The sequence below is a fragment of the Plodia interpunctella genome, chromosome 18 (assembly GCF_027563975.2).
Source record: "Plodia interpunctella isolate USDA-ARS_2022_Savannah chromosome 18, ilPloInte3.2, whole genome shotgun sequence".
NCBI classification, from domain to species: domain Eukaryota; kingdom Metazoa; phylum Arthropoda; class Insecta; order Lepidoptera; family Pyralidae; genus Plodia; species Plodia interpunctella.
The window spans coordinates 2,984,326-3,003,490 of record NC_071311.1 but is presented as its reverse complement, the minus strand read 5'-3'; the positions used below and the strand labels follow the sequence as shown (position 1 = coordinate 3,003,490).

The 19,165-nt window shown below is 36.7% G+C and overlaps 4 protein-coding genes across 10 annotated transcripts in view; 3 read left to right on the top strand and 1 right to left on the bottom strand.

Annotated features, from left to right (window-relative positions):
* Positions 1-3,918, top strand: part of LOC128677790 (sodium channel protein 60E-like) — a 138,994-nt gene extending 135,076 nt beyond the window's left edge. For 6 of the 7 annotated variants that reach the window (XM_064436543.1, XM_064436545.1, XM_064436544.1 and 3 more), the window contains one exon: positions 41-3,918. In XM_064436543.1, the coding sequence (XP_064292613.1) occupies positions 41-258 (218 nt within the window). In that variant the 3' untranslated portion in view covers positions 259-3,918. The remainder of the gene's footprint in view (positions 1-40) is intronic. The other variant, XM_064436546.1, reaches the window with a different exon arrangement.
* Positions 3,919-4,583: 665 nt separating this feature from the next.
* ND-18 (NADH dehydrogenase (ubiquinone) 18 kDa subunit) lies at positions 4,584-5,929 on the bottom strand. The gene is made up of 3 exons (XM_053758905.1): positions 5,784-5,929; positions 5,536-5,698; positions 4,584-5,025 (listed from the first exon to the last, which is right to left on the bottom strand). Exons 1-3 carry the CDS (start codon positions 5,834-5,836, stop codon positions 4,669-4,671), a joined length of 573 nt encoding a protein of 190 aa, XP_053614880.1. The 5' UTR covers positions 5,837-5,929; the 3' UTR covers positions 4,584-4,668.
* Positions 5,930-6,197: 268 nt separating this feature from the next.
* Positions 6,198-19,041, top strand: LOC128677791 (uncharacterized protein). Its single transcript, XM_053758898.2, has 16 exons — positions 6,198-6,409; positions 7,249-7,596; positions 8,057-8,234; positions 8,540-8,757; positions 11,043-11,240; positions 11,812-12,042; positions 12,114-12,250; positions 12,440-12,574; positions 13,205-13,502; positions 13,849-13,971; positions 14,952-15,106; positions 15,526-15,650; positions 15,875-16,046; positions 16,386-16,587; positions 17,082-18,323; positions 18,816-19,041. The coding sequence occupies exons 2-16, from the start codon at positions 7,432-7,434 to the stop codon at positions 18,945-18,947; spliced, it is 3,711 nt and encodes a 1,236-aa protein (XP_053614873.1). The 5' UTR covers positions 6,198-6,409; positions 7,249-7,431; the 3' UTR covers positions 18,948-19,041.
* LOC128677793 (tetraspanin-1-like) lies at positions 8,766-10,259 on the top strand. Its single transcript, XM_053758900.1, has one exon. It carries the CDS (start codon positions 9,187-9,189, stop codon positions 10,228-10,230), a length of 1,044 nt encoding a protein of 347 aa, XP_053614875.1. The 5' UTR covers positions 8,766-9,186; the 3' UTR covers positions 10,231-10,259.
* Positions 19,042-19,165: the final 124 nt, after the last annotated feature.

The window sequence follows — 19,165 nt, the reverse complement described above, 5'->3', positions numbered from 1 at the left end:
TAAATTACGAAGCAATCACTCAGACTCAGTGCCATGACAGGTTCCCTTCGTCTGAGTTCGCGGCGGAATTCTGCTCGTCGAGCTGGACCAGGACCGCCGGGTTTGCCACCACGGCCACGTACACCTTCACCGCACGCCAACAGTGAAGTGAGCATTCTAGTGACCGAGGCTTCTCCAGACGCTGCCCCTCCCCCCGCCGCCCCGCCTACCGTCGTGCGCGTGCTCGTCCACCGAGAGAGCGATGAACAACCCAGCTGATCAACACCCGATGAGCCTGAGGCTCCCCCCATTTAGTTACCCCTCGAACATTAAGTGTCAAAATCTACTCGTCAAGAGTTATGTGTTCACGCACGCACGGCATTCGAGTGATACACCGGACGGTTAAGTTCGATTGTAATTTTGTGATTTTAATCTTAAATTAGGTAGTTTACCCACTCGATAGAGAAGATAAATAGACGTCTTAGTTTTGGTTAAAGACGTTAAAGTTGGCGCTTTATAGATGCGTAATTGCGTAAAAAAGTTTTATAGATGCGTAATTGTTATTTTCTCATAAGCTAGCTTTAGTTTTTCGCGTAACGTAGACAAGTTATCGCTGTTGTTTTTTTTTACTAAAACTAAATAATGTCTATTTATCTGCAATCTAATACGCGAAAACAGGACACCGGGAACTTCCAGATACATTGCAATAAATATTGATTATCTACGTTAAAATGTATCTTAACATGGTAAATAAAAGCGAAGATTCGAGTGCGTAAATATCAAGTTTTGAGTTATATTTAAGACTATTTAATATTTTAAATAAGTAAGATGAACAAATAAAGAGTAATTTGAATATTATTCGACTCGTCGCCCAGTTACTTCATAATTACCTATAATATTACTATTATTTGAAGAAACGCTTGACTTGAAATAAAACAAATTGGAACGCTCTGGAATGATCGGTCTCAAATATGGTTGTAAATAGTTTTAGCTATATGAGAACGACTGATTCGTCATCTTAGCTCGAAACTAGATAGGAAATGAAACGATGAAATGCTTAAATCATTAACGTATAGCGCTTATTATGATCCATGCGTATTCTCTATAAATTTATGCGTAACTTCGAGTTGTAATAATATAATTTTCTACAGTTAATATTGTTTGTACATGTAATTTTGTTTTATGTAATAATATGCAGAAAATATGATTATATTCTATGTATAGTTGAATAAAATTATGTAAACCATTCAATAGAATCATCCCTGTAGAAATACTGTGTGAACAAACAATAGTATAGTAGGGTTACGATACGATAACAACCCGATTGCCTCTCGACGTAGTACAGCTAGATTTAAACATTGCCTTCTTCCGTTAAGTAACAAAATAATTTCATCGTCTAATATAACTATCACAATGAAATAATTCAATGTATTTTATAAGGCACAATATAGCCCCATATCTAAAAATGGTATAAACTGATAGTTGGTAGTACATAGAAATGTGATACTGTAATCAAGAGATCATCAATGTAAATAAGTTCTCGTTAACAACAAAGCAACATTTAATGCGGCAATAAAGCAATTTAATGTCATAAATAAATATATTAACAAAACCAAATTATGCATGTTCCTCAGATGATATTAATTTTTTTAAGAAAAATTATCTTGAAAATTTCTCGCAAGAATTAAATTTAACTTAACAATAAGCAGCCCATATATCTAACTGTAAGTTTTACGTCAAAATCACAACGTATGACACAACGTAGTAATCTGTAAAATTGGGTTGCAATAACGAAGTTACGTGTATTTAACTTAAATGAATTGATCATGATATTAAACCAATCTGATTTATTTATTCCTGTGAGATGTAATTAGATATTGAAAATGAATTTATAGAGTCAATTTTCGCTTTAATACATAAAATTATTTACGTTTAATTAGTACAATTAGCTTAGTATTTATTTAGATTTAGGAATCGGTGATTTCTGTAAATGCTTAGAGGCAATCACGTATGATTGGCAGATGTTTAAGGTGCGCATTACACCTATATTCCCACGATTATTTTCCAAAGCGTTTTTTAAAGTAATGTACTTTTGAACTTTTGGACTGAGCGTGTCGAACTTTATTAGCCTAAAAAAGTTTTTAAACTATTAAAGCGTGTCTAGTGAATGAAAAATAAAAAATCTTGAAAAGTAAGTATTCAAAGTAGGTGTACTTTTGGTTAATACGGGAAAAGTTTAAAACACAAATAACATCTGTATCCGTTATGTCCAATGAGCTGTACTCGGCCTTTCATTTAAAACCAGTACGCTGATAGCATGGTTTTTTTAAGAAACCGCACCACACTGCCATGTCTATTTGCAGGCGCGCTTGGAAGCATTAAAAATGTCTTTGTTTAGCTGAAGAGAATGAAGAATTATATGTATTGATGTTGGAAATAATAGCAAAATGCCTTCAAATTAGATTTAATGTTCATATCGCTCAAGGCGGATATAAATATGTTTCTCCACTATAATAATTCGCACAAATATTTTTTATTAGATTTATTTACTATTCGTTATTCATTACTACTTAATTGTAAAAGACAATATAATTCGATTTTAAGATATCGATGTCATAACATTGTTTTGAGACGGCTTATTGGCCCCGAGATATCAAGCTATGGATATGGTCAAGTGTCCATTTCTTTTCTTGAAAACAATTTATTTAAATATTTGCTTGTATATTTTTAACTTTGGAATATTTCGCCCGTCCACGTAATCTTTCAGTTGAATTATAGAATATTAGAATTAGCTACCATTATATAAAAAAAATTAACTACACATAGTGCTTATAAAATGTTTTTTTTTATTATTTAAAATAATATGTAAGAATAAAAATGTATTATTTTTCCAAAAAAAAGTACAATTATAGTACGCGTTATATATAACATTTGCATAAAAGGGTTTCTTTAAAAATATCTACTTTATTCTATTTAGCATACCAATATATAAAAAACTAGTGAAAAGATTTTAAAAAAATACTTACGCATATACTTCTAATAAATAATCTATTCACTCGCGGTAGAAGTGCCCTCAACTGAAAAAGAACATTACTAAGAACCATTCGTTCTAGATTTTAAAAATTAAATTTTATTTCGACGGGATTACATTTTAAGTTTGACGAACAAAATATTTGCTAGGTTCTTCCTTGCGACTGTAAATTAGTCAATGCATTAGTTCCCTTATCTCAATAGGGTCACCATTCGCGACGGTGTACCAATCAGTAGGTATAGTTATAGATCCTACCTATATTTTCTCAATTTAGTAAGGACCAAAATGTCGATTGATTTACAAATTTTATCTCGATTTTAATACTCGATCCTGACCAAACCTCTTTTTAAATTATTTGTATGTAGATATTTTCGAAGCCTGTTTCAAATTATTCTAGACTTATAGGAGCAGACGCGAATATTACTCTTTGTACCACTTCGCTTTATGACAAATTTTACACAACTTGCTTTGGATTCAACCCTTTGATAATTCAATAAACAAACTGCTATCACTACGTATTGAAATTTTTAAACAAAAAAATAATAACGTTGTTCTGATAGTATAGATTCTCAAATATTGTTCTTTATTATGTAAATAGGTAAAAAAGAAGATGCAATAATTTTTCATAATTTTATCTATAGTTACTTATGTCTTAAAAAGGTTGTTAGAAAATACTTTAAAACTCTAAAATTTATGTACGATGTACATGTAAAACTATGGTAGTTAGTAAAATTGCAATATTTAAAGCATGTGTTGGCATGATTCGGAGATAATTTGTAACATATGTTTAAATTGTATTATATGTAAATAAAAACTTTTAAGTGAGACCTGCGAAATATGATTTTCTTCCGAGGTACAAAATATGAAATTAACCATGTTGAAAACTATGATTAAACGAAAATATAGCAGTTTTGTTTTGTTATTTATCTCACAATGACAATATAAATACGGTAAAATCCCCATCTTCAAGACAATACAACTAGCCAAATTTGTAAAAAGCTTGATTCCCATGTGAATTTGGTTCCTTCATAATTATTATTATTATTTGCCAGTGCAGTGGTCTGGTATCGGAACTCGGAACAGAGACTAAGCTTCTAAGGAGCGTCCCTAATTGTTACCTATTTTAGTAGGATTGGCAAATGAGATTTAAATAAACAAAACATTTATTAGATTATCACCTACGAATATAACTATTTACACTTTTTAATAACTATTTATACTTTATTCCACAAAAACAATTCTTCTATTTTTACTGAGCCGTTGCACAGTCCTCAGCTTGTCTACTAGTCTAACGCGCCTAAACCTGTTTTATCCAGTTGCGGCACGTATGCGACAATCGGCTAGAAGGTATCTTCTACACATACGCGCTGCATGCTTGTAGTAGTGGACCTATGGAAACGTAATTGTATGAAGCTTAGACTCCGTTCTAATTGCCTACTACTGTGATCAGTCTCAATCCCCCCATTTTACCCTTTTTTGGAGTGCAGCTTAACTGGTAAGACTATTTTGGCTGCAACCCATTCAATCTATTCCTATACTTTCTGGTATACCCACATTAATAAAAAAAAACACATTCAACTGCCAAAATGTAATCTGGGAATCAAATCTGAAATCATTTTCTAAAATTATAAATAAAATCAACAATTTATACTAACAATCTACTTGGTCGACACTCTAGTGCGGCGGTTCCATGAGAAGTTGATACCATAGCTCTTAGGCCGTAAGGGTCTTTCTGACTTTGGCACGTCCAAAAACCAGCACCAGCCATTTTTTTCACAATGTTCTATGGCTTCATCGGGTGAGGTGAATTGCACCTTCATGTTGGACAATGGGTCACCAGTGGAAGTCCACCCCATGAGGGGATTTTCCCAACGCTGACGGTTATCAAATTCCATCTCCCAATGGTGGATATTACTTGTGCCACTTTGCATAGCATTTTTAGCTGGCTGGTAGATGCGAACACGACGAGTCCTGATATGCTCCTCTGGTACTCCTGAGACTGGTGTTAGATCCACCTGGAAAAGGACAAGAAATGCATTTCTAATTATTCCACAAGCAATAAAAACTATACTATATATAAAATAGGCTATCAAACTGATCGCCGCCTTCAATAAAGAATTTTGCCAAGCAGTGAGACCTATGTGATAGGTTTATAAAAAATAATATAGTATGGTTTTCTTTACTTTTTCGCTTTATTGTATATGTAATAGATAATTTATTTGAAGTAAAGGGAATGCTTAAACCAAATAAAGCCAATAAGGTACTTTATGCCGAAAGTCCAATAGTACGATTAAAAACTGTATATTTAAAGGGTTTACAAAAACACTTTTACATTTGACAGCATAATATAGAAAGTTTAACAGTTTTCTACAAGATAATGACATTTACACACAATTTCTGACATTTACACACAATTAGTGGCAAAAGATGATAAAAGGAAAATCGTTGTTCATACAACAGTATGAACAACGATTTTCCTGGTGAACACAGAGCCTAAAAATCCAATTCTATTCATCATAAAATACCTTCGTGGGAACTACAATCTTGGCTTCCAGAGCACTTCTCTCCCGAGCCTCCTCAGGCAACGCCAGCACGGCTTCATTTTCTATCTTGGGAGCCTCCTTAATGCCAACAGGATCTTTATCTTTAGTCCATATTGAGCTGCTTGTTGAAAAGGCAGGCACAGTTCTGAAAAATCAATGTTGACAAAATCATGTTTTGTTTTCAGTCCTTATCCAAGCTGTATGTCAATAAATTGCAATCAAAAACTCACCTAGACAGGGGTCCTTTCGACAATCTGCCTGCACATGTTATTGCCTTCAACATGGTTTAATTGGAAAATAAATTACGTTTCAGTTGCACTATTTTGGATTGATTATACAACGACAGGCTCTGGCTCTGCAAAAAATTTCTAAACTTTTGACAAACACAAATAATGACATTGACAAACTCGACCAAAAATTATGATCAAATTAATTTTAAAAAATGTTTAAACATGACCGACCATTGAATGCCATTTAACATCCTGCGTGCGGATCTTACCTTGCTGACGTACGATGCTATACTACTAAATAAATATAAAATTACATATTCCTTGAGTTGTCCAACGTCGTTTTTTCGTAAAAAAAAGCACAACGCAAAAATGAAAGAAAATAAATGTCAATATTAATTCCGCAAAATCTGTCAGTGTCAGATTTTTGGTTTGGCGTCCTATTTGCCAATATTTCGCAATAATTTAATTAAATAATTATTAATTAATTAATTTTTGTTTTTATGTGTTCATATAATTGTAGTTAACGTATTTTATGTCTTCTTCAACTATATTTTTCAGGTAAAAAAAATGGTATCCAAATCGGCTATTGTGAGATCTGAACTTCAAACAGCTGTTTATTCCTAAAGGTAGGTATTAATGTAATTCTCATAATGAATATTTTATAACATGCGCATAACATTTACTTGTTAATGTTATTTACATGCAACTTATTATACATATACTTAGTATTTGTTTTTAACAGATCTGATAATGGCTTTAGATTTTCTCAACTTCTGTCACCTTATCAAATATCATTTGCCCTTGAAATTGTTTTAAATTTGTATTTTCTCGTAAAAAGTGTTTATGAATAAACATTTCTAACGTTTAGTGCATCTACTATCTGTGATGAACTAATTTCTGATCACAGCAAAAAATACTGCTAACATGATTGTTCCAAAAATTAAAAAATATTTTTTATGCTAATTGTAACAGCTTTAGCCACCCGTTTCTCAATGGTGGACAAAGACCTATCTCTCGCTTCCATAACATTTGATTTGTTTTTGCACCACACATTGACAAATTGTGCAATAATCTAGGCTTTATATGATGACTTATAACCCATGGCCCTCAGGTGTATAGCTTGTGGCCAGAAGGGACAAATTGAAAATGTATCCCTTCTTCTCAAGAATACCAGTAGATATGGAATTATTGATTCTGTCCACAAAATCTATAATTCCATATCTACTGGTATTTTTGAGAAGAAGGGATAAATTTTCAATTTGTCCCTTCAGGCCACAAGCTATACACCTACCATATAAAATTGGTTTTCTATTAAAATTACAAATGTGGCCCAGCTTTATTCTATTATTGACTGCCATCAAGGGCATGATATTGTATATCATAGGAAAGAGATGTCAACCTCTATTGGAAGCCATAGACTTTATCATACTAAAAAAAATATAACATTGAAATATTTTTGTTTCAGTGGGCCACAACCACCATTATGTCTTGCTAAGAAGACAATGTAACCCCTTAGGGGTTACTATAGGGCTTAGGCTCTACAGTACCTATTGTCTGTTTACTCATAGTTCAATTTTAATACATATCTGCTATTATTATTTAACAAACTTAAGATATTTATTACAATAACTCATTGTGAGTTGTAAAAATGAGTAAAAACAAAGCTGAGGTGGACTGCACAAGGCGGTGCAAGTCAAGGAGTCATGGACAAGCCTTGACAAGTGCCATAACGAAGAGATCTAGCAGCGATGAGGCTTTGGCTTGCTTCATCAAAGCTACATGTGCAAACTTTGTTAAAGCCTTTGATTTTGAGGTAAGTAATTACTTACACAATATTTTGCCATCAGCTTTTTTTTAATTTAATACATATCCCTTATATTTTTAGCCACATTATAGAGGCCATTAAAAATGGCTATATAAAGATCTTTTTGCCTATTAAACAGCAAAAAATATAAGGAATAAGTAAAAGTTGACATAGCACAGGAAATCTCGCTCATCTGAGCATTATCCCTGTTACATCCTCAGTTGTTGAGCCCATGGTCCGCTTTCTTACTTTGTTGTCTCCACTTCGCACTGTCTTCAGCATCCCTAGTTATCGAAACATTGGAAATCTTAGTTCTAAAGTTATTTTCTGAACTACTGGCAGTTAATATTTTTTTATTTTTGAATAGAACTGTGGACCAATTATACTTGAATTAATGTAGTTACTAGTTACATTACCAAAATGTTGTGTAATATAATATAAATTATATCAATAATTTATTATATTCTAGGGTCGCACAGCCCTCCACATGTCAGCGTCCCGCGGCCGCGCCCGCCTCATGGACTGGTTGGTGCGTCACTCCTCTGTTGCGTTTATAAACGCGCGCGACAGGGAGTCGGGGTACACGCCGCTGCACAGGAGCATCTTCTACGGGCAGATACACGCCGCTGTTTCTCTGATGAAAATTGGTAAGTCCTAAATTGTACAACTGTGGCATATGGCTCCCAACCTACAATAAAACCATTGTGTAGACACAGAACTAAGGGAAAAAAGCTGAAAAGAAAATAACATTTCTGAGGACACAACGGATTTTCCAATGAGATTTAAAGTCAGATTGAGTGGCTAACTGAAAAGAGCAGCTGAATCGTAATTAAGGATTCTTTTTTAAGCTGACCCCGAGTATCAGTTAACCTCATAGAAATTCGGCACTGACTTTTTATTGGCCCCTTGCCGATATAAATATTTTTGACATTTAACAATTTTTCCTTCACAGGTGTAAACACGGACATAGTAGACAAGGACGACTACAAAGCCCTGGAACACGCCATGCTGGACCGCCAGTACATGTACAAGCACGCAGGCTCCGGCCCTAGTGAGGTCTACGTCTGGGGCAGCAACTCTAATTACACCCTCGGCACGGGGACACAGCAGCAGAGGAATGTGCCAGAGCTGCTTGGATGCTTCAATAGGACCAATGTCTGGGTTAAACAGGTATTACTATTCATGTATTACTTTATCATATACACTAATCCTAATATTTTATATGTGAAAGTAAGTTTGTTACCTTTTCATTCTCTATCTACTTAACTAATCTTCCTGAAATCTCAATCATACATGTCGTTTTTTAAACTACAGCACGGAGAAGGACGAGTAGGGTACAATTTATCCTGGATAAAACAACTGTTTCTGAGATATACACACAGTGTTTTGGTCAAAGTTAAAAAATGATAATAATAAGAAAAATAGTTTCCATGATAAAATTGATTATTCTATCAATATAAACCTATAAAAACTTTTTAATTTTTACTTCTTTTATTTGACAGACGTCATTCAGTAAAAAGCACGTCAGCTTCATCTACAAACAATATGTCAACAAAGATCAATTTAGTTTTCAACGATTTTTAGTTATAATCATACAAAATGCATACAGTGGCATTGCCCCGCACATGTCTCGGCTTCACAAACTTTCTATTTTTCCTGTTCGGCATGATAGGTTTCTTCATTTGTCTGTGGTGCTCCTTGAACCCCAACTTGTTCAAAGACGTGAACTACACAGTGACGAAGAGTTCCATAGTCGATAGCATCGCGGATTTCCTCAGTTTGAAGTTGTGGTATACGCCAATGACGTCCATTTTGATACCCATCGCTTTTGTCACAATGTTGACCTCATGCTGCGGCATATTAGGCGCTGGCTGCCGCATGAAGTGCGCCATCAAATCCTACGTGTTCCTAGCTACGGTGCTCTCGTCTATCGCTTTCTGGATATTCTTCATAACTGGAATCTACAACATCTACTCGGACAACCAGAAAACAAGATTATACTTGGAACGGTCTTTAATTTTCGATTATGGAAAAGAAAGTGATATGATAACATTTTTATGGAATTACACAATGCAGAATTATGAGTGCTGCGGCGTCAACGGATACAGGGACTTCAATAATTCCCAGTGGCATAGACACAATCCTGTCAAATTATACCCTATTCAATGTTGCAAGTTACTAAACAGAGACAACCTGACACCTGTCTCACAAAACTGCACTTTGGTCGACGATGCCTCAATTGAGTCGTACAAAAATGTCGGCTGCTTTCTGGCACTGAGGCGTGCTATAATCGAGAACAAAGTACTGCTGATTTTCTACATCGTGTTCCTTGGCACACTATATTCGGCTTTGACGTTTTTCGCGTACTGTATCATCAGGGGCGAGCCGTTGATTAAAGCTATTTCGGGCGGATTTACTTTCTTGCCTGCGAGAAACGTGCCAGAGACCATAGTGGAAAGGAAGCACTCTTACGACACTATGTCGTATATGGAGGAGCCTCCGAAGAAAGTGGTGAAGGTTGTGTCGTCAGCGAATCCGTTCCAGACGTATAAATACGCTCCGAGTGCGCCGATCGCTCCAAGCGCGTACGACCACGGCCACCTCAGCAATACTTATCCCCAATATATTGGACGCCCGATGTAGAATTTTTTAATTAAATTATGTTTGTATGATTTGATGCTTTTATTTTCATTAAATAAATGGACAAAACTTAACGGCTTATATACCAAGCGCTAAGCTTGTATTGCGGGTCCAATGGACGTAAAACATAGAATCGGGCACAGTACACCTGTAGGTAAGCGGTAAAATGATAATACGACAGGTCTACGTATCAAGATATAGATTTCGCGTGTGAAGATTACAGCAAACAGATAGTAATATAATTAGTAATTAAACCACATATTTAAACAAACTACAGAATTTTATATTATATACATATTTTCAGCACAAGACGACATATATTTTATTTTCTTACTGACAATAGTCGTGCATGGGTTACTAACAAGGTTTATAATGAATACAGAAATACCTACAACAGATAGTCCAAGAAACTGTAGATATGATAATTGTAACACAAGAGATAGAAGCAGGCGGAAGAGTATGCGGAGCATTTTTGTGAACGGGCAAAGCAACTCTTATGATAAAAATCACAAGTATTCTTTCACAACCAAATGACTTTTAAACATTTGTTTTTTTTTTTTAAGAAAACATATTCTACTTGGGCAAAAAGCAAAAAATTTTTTTTTTGTAATGTTAAGACCATTGGTCTGATTTTGATGAAATTTAAAAGGTATGTAGGATCTGTCTATATAATTTTTAAGTTCGTGGGGCATCGAAATCGTTCAAGTCGTTTTTGAAATATTCACAATTTTGTAAAAAAATCATTTTAAAAAACATTGCGTTCGCGAGGTCTAAATTCGTGGCGAACAACTAGTTGTATTAATATCGATTTGCAGGTGTGCCTGGGTAAGTTTCACAGCATCTGGGTTTGCGAGGGCGCCGGCGGGCCGGAAGTGTACGTGTGCGGGCAGACGGCGCGCGCGGGCGGCGCAGGCGGCACCGCGCTGCGGCCCGCGCCGCTGCGGCTGCCGGAGCCCTGTCTGCAGGCCGCGCTCACCCGCGCCTGCACCGTGCTCCTGCTGGACAGCGGCGCGGTCAGTGTGCAGGGAATACTAAATACTATTTACTATGTAACGGGGAATATACGCTGTTACTATTTACTAAATATATATTCTAAATATCATCATCATCTTATTCGTATCACTCTTGACAGAGTGGTCGTGGTCAACATGGTTTTTGATTCTGGGAGGCAAGTGTAGCTCGCCGTACGACGTCCCGCCATCTCTCCCTGCTTGTAGTCATTCCGCGCGGCCTAGTGCCTTCAACCTTGCCTTGGACTGACGTGACGCTCAATCGAGTCATGGTTTTGTCTATCGTTCTAAATATAAATATATGTATATTGCCCGTCTCAAGCTACCAGACAAACGAACGATGGGAACCATAGCTGAATCTTAATTAGAAGGTTTATTTTTTTTAAAAATAAAGCATCTAAGCTCGGCGTATATTACTCCGAGCTTCGAGGTGTCATAGACAAGACCGCATCAGGAACTCGCTCTAATGACAACACATCAGAAGAAAGAAAAAATATGATGAGTAATATATAATCGATACAAGTGGTCTATATATTCACAGTTTCTTATAAAAATTGTCAATTCTTTAATCCAGATAGTCCAATACTGCTTAAACAACGCGGACGCCAGCCAATCAGCGAACACCCCCTCCGCCATCAAGCTGCCGTCAACCAAGCCATTACTGAAGATATCCAAGCCTATAGGCGTTGTTGCCGCGCGATCACACGTAGCTGTATGGAATGCCCACGCTGTGTATACGTGGGGCACCAACTTGGGGCAGCTGGGGCACTCCCAGGAGGACAAAGTTGTGCCCGCACCTAAGAGGGTAAGGTCTCTTTTCTCCTTCTCCCCTCCGCGTTAGGTGGATATCAATGAACAGAAGAAAATCTATTCTAGGTGGCGATATCAGTGAACAATAAAGAAGAGGCCGGCCTACAACTGGTGGGCGTGGGTGACGCGGCCACTGTCATCACCACATGTCGTGGGGACGTGTACTTACTACACAAGTACATATGCAAGAAAATCGCCATCAAGTAAGTCAATGTGTATATATATATATAATATTATAACTATCCATATTGTGAACTCCATAATAAAAATTCCTTTGATTTGCTTGGCAATACAGGGGCTATTCAAGTACTTACTTATTATTTTCTTTTATCTCCTATGAAATATGAATCATCTTGATGCACCTTGCGAGAGTTTTGAACGTAATTTTTCAGACAGATAAACGTGAGTCAAGTATGCGTGGAGGCGAAAGTAAGCGAGCATGGAGTTTATTCGCGAGTGACAGTGCTGCTGCTCACCAATGTGGGACAACTGCTCATCTGGCAGGACACCACTGCCCAGCTCACTAGGTAAATATCCTTAGGGGTTAGTGCGGGTTTGCATTTCACTTTTCACCATCGAATCGATTCGAAGTGAGACGAAGCGAACCAATCACATTGCAGTGTGGTTGTCGTTGCGTCACAATGACGCAATATGTTGTATGGTTCGCTTTGTCTCACTTCGAATCGACTCGATGGTGACATGTAAATAGCAAAGTCGCACTACGCACACTGGTCTTATATGTGGTCGTCCAAATCAATAGGGACCTTATGGCGGCTATCTTAAGACCTAAGTGTCTTTATTGTCGTGAGGCTAGCCGCCATAATGTTCCTTTTGATTTGGACCACCACATATTATCTCCCATCCTCGCGTATTCTAGGCTGGGTATATACCGGGTTACGTAAAGAATAGTTTGTTCGCATAATACAGGTGATGTCAACAATAGACCTTTAAATTTAGGTTTCGCTGTGATTTTAGGACTGGCCGCCTATCTGACGTCAACCCTCTAAATGTTACCCATCGGCTGTCCAGGCTTTTTAACTTATATTTTTGGGCATGAAATCAGGCTGGCCTAACTGGCCTTAAACTTAATAAGTTTTGTATAACTATCGTAAAGATTCTTCTGAGTAATTATTATTAAATAATGCTATTTCTCTCAGATGCGTATTCGGCTTGAGCCACCAAACAGTCATAACCCACGTGGCCCTCACTCACGACGCGCTATACTTCACAACGAAATACGGCGAAGCGTTCATTGGCTCGATATCACGCAAAGCTCCGCCCTCAAAACCGCAGCCAATCAGGAAAGAGCGGGAGAGAGACAACAACAAGTCCGCATTAGTGAAGTTTTTGGAGAAAGATGATTGTACGCCGGTGAGGATCACGAAAGTACCGAATGTTCATCGAGCGGTGGCCATAGCGGTGGATAGTGAGGGATTGAACTTCGCTTGCCTACAGGTTGGTATTACAGTGCTTTTCATCAACAGCCATTTAAACTTCCCCACTGCTGGGGCACAGACCTTCCATATGAGATGTGTGGGCCATGACCCATTGCGGATTAGTGGGTTTTAACGACTGCAAATGCAACCGGGACCAACGACTTAACGTGCCTTCCAACGTAATATTGCCTTAAATTGTATGGAAATGTTCTTTTATTAGGTATACGCCAGTTTGTCTTTGCTTTTTATTAATATTTAATACTTTTTGTACTATGTTGTAGCTATACAACTGATAAAAAAGATGACAACATTTGATTTACCTGTGTTTTAAAATCCTACATTTTTAAATAAATAAAATATTTCAGATAAAACCAACCTGTGGGCTAACCTCAATACCGGAGTTGTCACCGACCAGCATGTCCAAACATATGGAATCTCTGATGGAAACTGCTTCCACCGATGATCTGTTACATGATATCGTTTTTAAGGTATCTAAACCAATTTCTTAACACCACATCAGACATGATACCGCTCATATTGTAATTGTAATCCGTAAATACTAGGATTTATAAAATTTATGAAGGAAATACACATCCGAGTAGCACTGTCTCTCTCATCTGAGCGTTTTCACGGTTTCTTCCTCAGAGTTTGAGCGTCGGAGCCCAGAGTCCGATTTCCTACTTTCGTCTCCCTTTTGCACGGTCACAGTAGCAAGTAGCACAGATTAATTAAATTCTTATAGTTGTTTGACGGCCTTGCTAAGGGCTAAAGAGCCCCCAGCGTTGAAAATGCAGTTAGGGTTGTCACAAAATTACTGTGTCATTATCTATTCGTGATATAGATTCTAATGCGTCATATATACCTTTAGGAGGAAGAAACGCGACGATCGCCCTGCGTACAGTCTTTCGAAATTCGACTGTAGGAACTTAATAATCATCAATACATATAATAAAATTGAAGAAAGGCCGAATTTGTACTTTGGATTTTTTTTTAATTCTTCATGGAATATACTTAGTTACTGATATAGATGACGAAAATATAGTTTTGTAAATTTTTGTCTGTCTGTCTGTCTGAACGCGCATCACTCGAAATCTACTGGACCGATTTGCTTGAAATTTGGTATGTAGGTATATACCGGGTTAACATCTTAGATACATTTAATCCCGGTAAATGGACAGGTTCCCGTAGGATAATTGAAAAACTAATTATGAATCAAAAATGCCTCAGAATCCCGGGTTAACATCTTACAGACATTTCATCCCGGAAAATGAGGAGGGTCCTATAGGAAAATTAGATACATTTCATCCCGGTAAATACGCGATAAAAAAATTACTGAGATTTTGCTATGAAATTCACGCGGGCGAAGCCGCGGGCAAAAACTAGTATATAATAAAATCTAAGAAATCATGAACCTAAATATCCGACATAAGTGATTTGACTGATATTTTCAAAAGAAATACATTTCCAGGTCGACACAAGATTATACCCGGCACACGTGTACATAATAGCGTCTCACAGCGACCTCCTGTATAAATTGTACCAGGACATCAGGACCAGCAAGGAAGACAAGCCGCTGATCGTTCTAGATAATGTACTGCCTGATGTCTTCGAGAGGATTCTAAGGTGAGATTCCTGCTCAATTTACTAGCCTATATCACTGCTGTCTATCTTCACACTAAGTATTACCTCAATAAAGTTCAAATTTATAATATTATAGTGTGGATTTATTTTTTTAACATTTATTCCAATCATTATTTGGGTCCCGGTCAGGTGCGGCTTCCTCCTGGGATTTTTTACAAAAATTGGAACTAAAAGTGTGTGTAAAGAATTTTGGAAATCGATTGAGCAATTACGAAGAAATTCAGTTTTTTTGTTATAATATAGTATAGTGGGCCAACGAGCATGCGGGTTTCCTGATGGTAAGCAAACTCCGCAGCTTATGGACCTAACTCAATATGGGTCACCGATATATAGAAATGTGGAATAGGTGTGTAGAAATGTAGATTTCAAATACATAATTTATATTTAATTCATGTCTTCAGGTACATGTACACGGGAACGTGTGACGTGGCTGAGCTCGGCCCGTGCAGCTTGAAGATAAGGAGGGAAGATCTGAACAATATGATGAAGAAAGAGAAAGACGTTGACCTCGAGTTGGATGTAATTGGTGAGTTATGTTGTGAAGTATCAAGATGGCGGACCTAATTGGAAGAAGGGAAACTTTTTAGCGATATTTAATAAAAAATGGGTTCAATAGTTTTGAGTTGCCATAAAATTACGAGGGTATTGTAAGAGTTTGTAGTTGCTAAGCTTATTGGTGCAATTGTGTGTTATTTTCAAAAATATTTTCAAACCAGAATGGAGATTGTAATATACATTTCATATTTCCAGAAAACCCTACAGAGATATCAGCGTTCGAGGTGTACAAGCAGGAGAAGAACAAGAAGGGGAGTAAAACCAAAAGACAGGCAGACGGCACGTGCTGTGATCCTGTGAAGCTGCTGCAAGCGGCCGCCAAGAGGCTGCAAGTCATGGGCTTGCACAAACTTCTGGATAAGTTCTAGTGAGTTTAAGCGTTTGGTTCCACTCTAGAAACTCACTCACTCGCCACACTATAAAATTAAAATTAAATCTGTACAATGGTCTGATTAGGATACCGAAGATTAATTTATCAGAATATATTTATTTGCCATAATCCCAACTAAATTAATATGAAGAAAAACTCGGATCAATTTTGTACGCGCACATAATGCTAAAAGCATTATATATAACAGTAAATTTTTGGTTGATACAGAAAATGCTATGCGAATTTTCTTCACAGTATAAATATCTAAATTTATAAAATTCCAAAAAATAATGTTGTTTTTTCATATAGTTATTATATTGTTTGTTTCATTCTCAGTTATCGCGACGGCACAGTGTACCTGCGCGACTCGGCGACCTTCACCAAGAACCCCTCCCCAGTGTGGGACCGGACCAGGTTCCCGGAACTAGTGGACACCACCGTGTGCTCCAAGGATGGTGGGGTGACCGCTGCTCATAAATGTGTGTTGGCCGCCAGGCTGGAGTACTTCCACGGGATGTTCATGCATTCTTGGACGGAGGTGAGAGAAATGTTGATAATAATTGAAAATTATCCTTTATTTCCATATTATGGAACAAAGTTCTCTGCCGCGACTGTCTGTCTATTCGCGATACGCGATACAATATTTTATCAGTACGTAGTATAAATACAATGTTCGGCACAGCTGTTATTAACATAAATACATAAATGATAAATGTGAATATTCTATATTGATTTTATGTTATATATCGTTGATACGCCTACTACTATATTTAAAAACGAATGTTTTTACATTTAAAAACTGGTAGATGAATTTTGATAAAATTTTAGACACAAATGATCAAAATAAATATTTTATAACTTGATATAACTTAGGGCTTAGATATCTGAAAATATATAAAATAATAATAACACAATTTATAAAATTTATTATTATTTTGTTGAATATTTTATTCGTTTCTTTTATTTCCTTGCTGTCTGCAATCTGTTTTTTAATCATTCACTAACCAATCATGTAATTTGTTATTGTTACAGAGTAAGCTTCTATCCAAAGTAACGCTACCGATAAACCAAGGAATCTTACAACCCATAATCAACTTTCTCTACACGGATTCATGCCCAGAAGTGACGAACTCCGATAGCGTCGACTTCATATGCAGCATGCTGATCGTAGCCGACCAACTCTTTATATCAAGACTCAGGGAAATGTGTGAAGTGGCACTCTCTAATCTCTTAAACTTAAAGAACTGCGCTGAACTATGCCAATTCGCTCACACATACAACGCTACACAGCTCAAACAGTGCTGTATGGAATTCATATCGCTAAACCTCTGCAGCATACTCGAAAACCGAACCTTAGAACTCATCGAAGACAATGTCGTCGAAGATATATCTCGTTACTATTGCAAATTTAACCCTATAATGTCATCCCGGGTAATAACACCGTTTTACAACGCACCAAGCGATGATGTTATAGATGATTGCGCTGCGAATTTCCCTGTGCATTTAGAACTAACTGACGAAGATGTGAAAAATGACAGTATGATTGATAATAAAGACATTTCTAAAAAGAAAAGCAAGGCTAAAAAGATTGAATACACTGAGAGTGAAAAAGCAAGGATGAGGTACGAATCAGTCAGTTCTGTGACCTCACTAGATCTATCCAATGAGGTATCGGGTGACATCACTTTATCGCTAAGCAATATTTCGAAAGAGTCTGAGAAAGGTGCACGAGAGAAACAAGAGAAGTGGATAGAAGTGTCATCGTCTCAACAAAAACAGCAGAAAGTTGTTCAGGCGAGACTAAAAGCCATAAGTAATGCTAGAGATATACTAAACGAAACTCCAACTGAATCTTTCACAAAGTTGACGAAAAATAATTCGTCTAGTTCAATAATTCAGTCTGAAAATGTCCCTACGACGTCCCGTATATCTGTGTCACCCAAAGATTCGTCTATAGCCGAAATGGCTAAGAGCCCAAATATGTCCCAAGGATTTGTAATAAACCATATCGGGCCCAAATTGTCCCAGAAACAGAGGAAAAAGATGGCTCTGCAAGGGCACGATACGCCACAACGTCTAGATGGGTACTTGAATAAATTAAATATTGAAAGTCCTCCTGAGAAACCGAGAAACCCTTGGAAAGTAGTGGAAACTCCTGCCGCCAGCAGTAGTCCAAAGGCAAAAGCTGTAGAGTTCAATCAAATTCTCACAGACCAGAAGAAGCAGAGAGACGATTATTCAAGGATCATGACAAAACCACTTGGATTGACTCAGGTATATAAATATATATTCGTCCTTGTTAGTAAATTTATTTTACAAATTTACTAGCAAGGAGGCATTCATTAATAATAAAATATTATGAGACATTCTTTTTTAAGCCTTTTCAAGAGAGCCTAGAATTACAAGGCACCTCAGGCTTTTGTACGTAAGTTATATTATTACTAGCGGCCCACCCCAGCTTCGCTCGGGTAAAACCATATTAAAAAGTAAGGCTACTTTTTAATATGGCTTTACCTGATGATTCAGACTCCAGACGATTTCATCTATCTCTGCCAAATTTTATCAAAATCAGCCCAGTCATTTTTTCATTATAAACAAAAGTACTAATCTTTTCTCTTTATAATATTCTTAATATTGGTATGGCTATAGAAGAATAAAAGTTTACAGAAATATATCTACAACATGCTTACATCAGTAGATGTACAGAAATGTAACTGCCACAAGCTTTGTCAAAAATATATTTTTAAATTGAGAATTTTTTTACAGCTGGAAGATAAAGCAATAGAAGACCTCGAACGTTTTTACAATGTACATGAAGCAGACGATGAATTGATAACAGTGCGGCGGATCGAAATAAAAGTGTCTTCTCCTCAATGGATCCACACTGCCCCCAAGTGATATACTGTGCTATTTTATATTTTAATATATTTCTAAGCAGGTTGAATTACATTATGTGTATGATGCTGTTTTAAAATAAATTATATGCCATATAGATGGGTCTCCATGATTGCAACACCCTTGTTACTTTTAGAAATAGAAATCATATGTATTTTTATTTTGTTGTATATTTATTTTTTAAAATAATTTTCCATCTAAATAACAATTGGGATTTGAAC